This window comes from Mytilus edulis, chromosome 9 (assembly GCF_963676685.1).
Source record: "Mytilus edulis chromosome 9, xbMytEdul2.2, whole genome shotgun sequence".
Taxonomy (NCBI): Eukaryota; Metazoa; Mollusca; class Bivalvia; order Mytilida; family Mytilidae; genus Mytilus; species Mytilus edulis.
Window position 1 is genome coordinate 61,685,147 of NC_092352.1, and position 6,638 is coordinate 61,691,784.

General features: G+C 33.0%; 1 protein-coding gene across 1 annotated transcript; it reads right to left on the bottom strand.

The window, feature by feature from the left end:
- Positions 1-3,179: 3,179 nt before the first annotated feature.
- On the bottom strand, positions 3,180-6,173 carry LOC139488745 (uncharacterized). Its single transcript, XM_071274572.1, has 2 exons — positions 6,111-6,173; positions 3,180-4,777 (listed from the first exon to the last, which is right to left on the bottom strand). The coding sequence occupies exon 2, from the start codon at positions 4,760-4,762 to the stop codon at positions 3,194-3,196; it is 1,569 nt and encodes a 522-aa protein (XP_071130673.1). The 5' UTR covers positions 4,763-4,777; positions 6,111-6,173; the 3' UTR covers positions 3,180-3,193.
- Positions 6,174-6,638: the final 465 nt, after the last annotated feature.

Genomic DNA, 6,638 nt, shown 5'->3' on the forward strand with positions numbered 1-6,638 from the left:
AAACATTTAAAAGTAACACAACAATGGCTTATTGACGGAATCATATTCTTGTTTTCTACAACTGTTTCGGTTCATTTTTGAGAATCATAAGTCCTTCATGGCTTCAATAAACATAACAGTGAATAGTAAATATGAGGACTTACCTTGTGTGCATGGGTACTCGCAAATTCCATGCAAACAACTATAAAGTGCCGGCATGTTTTAAAAATGAATTATCTTTTATACTGAGAAAAAAAATCTGTCAGCAGTAACAAAGGGTCTTCAGACAAACTCTGAAACTTCTTACTCCCATAGTGGCGATAACCATATATGAATTCTAAAAAAAACTCTGAAGAACTTCTATTTGATATAAAATCTATTTTTTTTTTAATACAACCCTGCATCCTACCATTACCCATATGAAACTTTCGTTTAAAAGAAAAATCCACAATGCTTTTCAATATAAAAATGGTAGCATATGCTATAAATTCATTACTTTGGGATACCATCCTGAAGCATACAACAAAGTTAGTAAAAAAAAAGGTAAAACATGCTACACAGAGAAACAATTGATCAGTATGCTGGGGTTTGAACGGTCAGTTTCTTATTGACAACATAGTTGCTGAATTTTGACATATTTTCAACAAAGTGTCGGGATTTCTATTGGAACGAATTGTGCGCCCTTTCTTGCCGACTCTTTCAATTTTCATATGATTCGGAATTCTTCAGATACTTGCCAAAAACAAGAAGATCAAAAAGGCCAGATCATATAATTTCACATTAAGATATATTGATGCTGTTCTTTCCATTAACAATTAAAACTTCTCTTATTTGGTTTCATTAATATACTGTATCCTCAAATACTTCAAATTATAAAGAAACAGCAGTCACGGCTGCATCCGCCTTGTCTTTAGATATATACTTCTAATTTGACAAAAGCGGTCATCTCAATACTATATCTATGACAAAAAAGACAATGATGATTTTGAAATTATCAATTGTCCCCATATTAGTACCTGCTATTCAGGCTTTATAAAACGTCACCAGTGTCTGAGTAGAAAGTTGATGAACTGCTCTGTCTATATACCTTTTTGTTTTTCTTTGTTTTTCTTTGTTTGTTTTATAGTGAATAAGATTATAACAATGTTGTCTGCTGCACCCTATATTATGTCAGGTTTTTTTGGTTCACATATTTTTGCCAATACTGTACAATCGAACTTTATGCGTATGGCATACACGTGAGAGGTTTGGCTAGCTATGAAACAAGGTTTGAATCCACTATGTTCAAGGAAAAGAATATACCAAGTCCGCAGAAATGTGAGCTAGTTTTGAATTTTCCTTGGAGTATTGTTGTCATTTCACTTTTTACATCCTTTGTTTCCAACTATTCGACTGAGAGCGTTCCTGATGAAGATGAAAGAAAACAAGAATAGCTATTCGGACGCAGGAAATTCATAAAGTGTTGTTTTCAAATTTTTATTACATAATTATTCAAAGTAAATACAAACAAGTTTTGAGCCTTCTTGGTTCAACCCTACAGTATGTCTTTAGAATAAATAAATAAGTAAAGAAAGAACTAATTAACCTAGATTCTTAATTAATATCAGAAAAAAATAATTTTGGATAATGTCTAATTTTCAGGATTTTGAGGTAAGAAGAAGTGCATTTATTCATAAAAAAAACAACAGAGGATGAAGGTTCAGATTACTGTTTCCTGATAGAAAGATCATTAAAAAATAAACTTCCTTTTATATAGAATATCAAAAAAACGTGCTGGTTTTAATTTATATATCAAGGATAACAACTTCCGCCTTTATAGGCCTAATGTAAGATAGAAACTGAACAGTTAGTAAATGAACTCATCATAGACACAGGATTAAAATCTGGGTTTTCTACATCAGAAATACCTTAGATGTATTTGGCAAAACTTTTATGAATTTTTGTTCCTCAATGGTCTAAAACTTCGTACTTTTTTTCGGTTCTTTTTAACATTTTTTTATTCTAGCTTCACTGATGGGTCCGGCACAAATATAAAAATTCATTCCTGGTATCTATGATGCGTTTATTTAATTGAAGAATTATGTGTCCTTTTCTTTTGACAATTGTATAACAATTGAACGGGAAGTATTCTACAGTGATATAATATTGCAGGAATGAAACGACAAAATTCTTAGTAATTCAGTTGGTATATACAGGATATTTCATGCATATATAGATTGCAATTTGTGAATATAGCTGTTTCATAAACCACGCTCTTTTGGGGAGATATATTATATATTATTGAAAGGAATTGTGTATCTTTTTACTTACTGGTTCACATATATGATCCCTATCACAGGCACTTGTTTCTATCCATACGAAGGTCGACTATCCATATAAATAGAAGAAGGTGGCTAACTTAATTTTTTTTAAGTCACGACAGTCTCCGCTTGGGACGCTTTTTCTACCTTTCAACTTAATGCTAAAAATCCCTACCTTATATGAATCGATTCAGTGAATATTTTCCTTTAACACTAAACTAATTTCATAATCCCCACAGTGTTCCTCTTCACGGTAATCTACTCTCAATTCACTAAACCATGTCCAAAAGTTCAACTACCATCTTTTCAGAGACATAACTTGGGAATGTTACCAATATAAATGTACATGGAAGGCGGTGGAATTGAATTGTGAGTAAGACATAAAGTGAAGGGAGGGGTAGTGCAGACTTTTAGTATAAGTTTAAACTCTTAGAAGTTCGGGGCATATAATTGTTAATAATATACCACACAGCCTTATGTTTTGACCTTTGAATAAAAAATAGCACGTATCAACTTTCCATTCTAGGATATAATTATTTACCAAACTTCATGATAGAAGTGGCTAAGTTTTAGCCGTATAGGGAGTACGTATTGGAAGTTGCATTGTCTATGTTATATTTTGATATGAGCGTCACTGATGAGTCTTATATAGACGAAACGCGCGTCTGGTGTACTAAATTATAATCCTGGTACCTTTGATAACTATTTCAAAAGGACAATCTAATAAATTCATATTTATCACAATGAACAGACGTGTTATATTTTTTGCCTTTTCAGATGGAATGTACATACGCTTTGCACGATAATGAACTGTCTGTGACGCTTCCATATTTCCTCACAATCATTCAAGTTGAAAAATGGAAATAAGGATGAAACATTCCGTGTGACGAGATTCCTTTCGTCAATATTAATATTTACCCAGATTTATAAAGACCATACAATGAAATAAAACATTCAAATTTGAAAAATATTACAAACGGAAACCAGAATTGCCTTACTTTTTGTATATTCGCATACAAAACTGTATTGTAAAGACTGTTTTTGTATAGGAACTGTGCAACGAAAAATGTATCTGAAAACCAGAAACCTAGATGAACAAGGCTTAAAAACAGGCACATGAAACGAACAGATGTTTGCCCATTTGCAGATACTATTCTATATTTTTTCATTTGCAAAATGTATACAGTTTGAAAGTAGTATGCAATTAATCGGATCAAACCTTTAATGGTCAAAATAATTCGATAACTCGGAACCAATGCGAAAATATGAGCCATTAAATGCATCGAGTAATACCCAACGGTTGCAAGAAAACTTAATATCAACATAATATCTCCTACAGAGCAGGAATCATCCGAATTTCTGGGCTGGCACTGATTTGACATGATATGAAAGGATCGGACTACAACAATGATTAAAAGTACGTGTTCTGCAATGTTAATGTAAATTGACAAAAGCCCGAAATCTATCTTGATAAGAGCAACAGTTTCCATAAATTCTAACACCAATCGAGGCGATATAAACAATGCTCCCAAAGCTATTGTACTGTACTTTGTCCTGGCACTGGAAACTATATTCCTTGCAATTGCCGTTACCTGTTGTGGATCTCCACTTTGTAATAAAGGTGTTAACTCAGTATTGACATAAAGTTCGTCATTATCATCGTCATGACTTCTGAATACATATGATCGCATTTGCGGCCACATTTCAGAAATGAAAATTAACGATAAAAGAGAGTATTCTAAACGCATGGGATCTAAGAACGGATTTGCTAAATCTGGATAATCTTCAAATGATGTCTCTGTCTTGCTATGATGGCACCGAGAAATATTGGAATGGCTATGAGAGCTAGAGTTATTCGATAAAAAGTCGTACCCATGCGCAGAATGATAAATCCAATTGGAGAAATTAGCTACTACAAGCATGATAAGCCCATAAAATGTGAAATGTGAACGCCTGAATTCTTGCTTTGAAAAAATATATATAAAAAATAATTGTACCGTATGAAACATCACTGATGCGAAATCAAATAAAACTGCCTGTCCGACACTATCATTTGGACGTAAATATACTTTACATTTGACATGTACCGCTAATTTTATAATTCGATAAAGTACACATCCGAAGCAGAATAAACATAAAAACTTCAGTCGGAGTGATTTTGTAGCATTTGCTAAACTGCTGTTGATATTTTGTCGATTTCTTTGTTTCTCTCTACATCCTACTGCAAGGCATGACACAATGCCACAGAAATTTAAAACGATAAGAAATGGGCGTGCTACATCTAAAGCCCTTTCGTTATTTTGTTGAATACCGACTGCTGTTAGCATAATCTCTGCTACAATTATAACAGAACTTGATAAAATGGTTAAACCAGAAATCCTGCCGTCATGCATCAGCTTTCCATTTGATTTCCCTGCTACAACGTTTCCTGCCGTAAGAGGTAGCACAAAGGCAGCTCTAAATATGGATTTAATGGTTTCCATTTTTCCTTTGCTCTCCTTAAAAGAAAATAACATTTAATTTAACTGATGATTAGTTATAGACAATATGATTTGCATATACCTGTTTTAACAAATTTAATGACACTTTTGTCACGGTGCTACAGGTTCAAAGGAGGACCATTAGCGGATCTCGACCTGTGTTCCTGCATGCAATTGATATAATTCACATGTTTATGAAGAATTTGGTATAACAGATCATTCCCCTTCATTGAATCCAAAACAACGTTGAGGAAAATTTTCTTTGTACAATGAGTTAATGAGCGAAACTTCGAATGTTCGGCTTAAACGAAAGTTGCTGCACATAAGATGTTAAATTGCTTACTGCTCAACATAATGAGGTTGAAAACCAAATATGAAATAATTCCCTACCATGGCAGCAAAGACATTGGTTCTCTACACAAGGTCTTTCCTGCAGACTGACGGGCGTCGTAGAGCGATAAATAGACTTGCTTTCGCTTTTTGTGACGCCAGTAATTATTAAATTTCTATGCTTGAAGCTAATATTCAAAAACATTTGTTAAATTGCCATGATTAATCATTTCAAATCGGATTGCCTGCACAATTAATAAAAAAAAGTTTCGATGTAGTATTTCGTCAAGCATAAATTAAAGGAGATAGCAGGTTCAAAAAACCTTAAGGGTTGATACCCAAGAAAGTAAAGATGCGGAAAGACGCGTGTTTCGTCTACAAAAGAGGGACAAAAGATACCAAGGGAAATCTTGTACATTAGTTTTTAAACATTTTCGTGAAAATTTCCGTTTATTATATATTAAATAGCTATCAAAGGTACCATGATTGTAATTTAATAAGCCAGACGCGCGTTTCGTCTACATAAAACTCATCAGTGACTCTCAGATCAAAATAGTTATAAAGCCAAACAAGCACAAAGTTGACGAGCATTGAAAATCCAAAATTTCAAAAATTTATGCCAAATACGGCTACTTAAGGTAATCTATTCATGGAATAAGAAATGCTGACTACTGGTCTGGTGATACCCTCGGGGACGAAACGTCCACCAGCAGTGGCATCGACCCAGTGTTGTGAATAATTAATTATAATTAAGGTACCAGGATTTTAATTAAATACGCCAGACATGCGTTTCGTCTACATAAGATCCATCAGTGACGCTCAGATCAAAACACTGTCTGATCGTAACCTTTGGTTCAACTGTAACTTAATTATATATTTTGATAAGCATTAACCTGCCAAAACAATAAATAATTTTCACATTATATTATTTAATAAATCTAATATAATGTATTGATAAATTATGTTGATGATGTAAAATGAACGTTTAAACAAAATCAATAAAAAAAAAGGCAACACTTACAACCACTGTTCCTATAGTCAAGTGTAGCGGGAAAGCCAGTCTTAGTCTATTGCATCTTAAGAATAAAACACTTTTAAACTGTTTATAGTCATTTATCGTTTCGGTTATATCTTCCTTGTAAAAACCAGAGGCGTTTGGTGTATTAGCTTACACAACACATTTATTCAAGTTCATACGAGGAAATAATATAAAACATTAAACATGAAAATCTTTTCATGTATTCAAGGTATATTAGATTTATTTTGCTTCTTCCCCTATAATCAAAAATATTGACTGCATTATATCATGAATAGAAATACAAATTTAAAGTATCTTAGGATTACTTTAAAATGTAATTATTATAAATAAAAATAAGATTTCGTGGATTTGAATAGCTTTTCGGGATTTGCTTTTACCAGGAACGCCAACAAAACTAGTAAGGATAGATAGTTTAACAAGTCAGGAGTTATGATATTACCAAACAAGTTCGATAATCAAAACCCGAATCCAGCTACACAACTTGATGGTGTTGGAATTGTTGTTATTCAC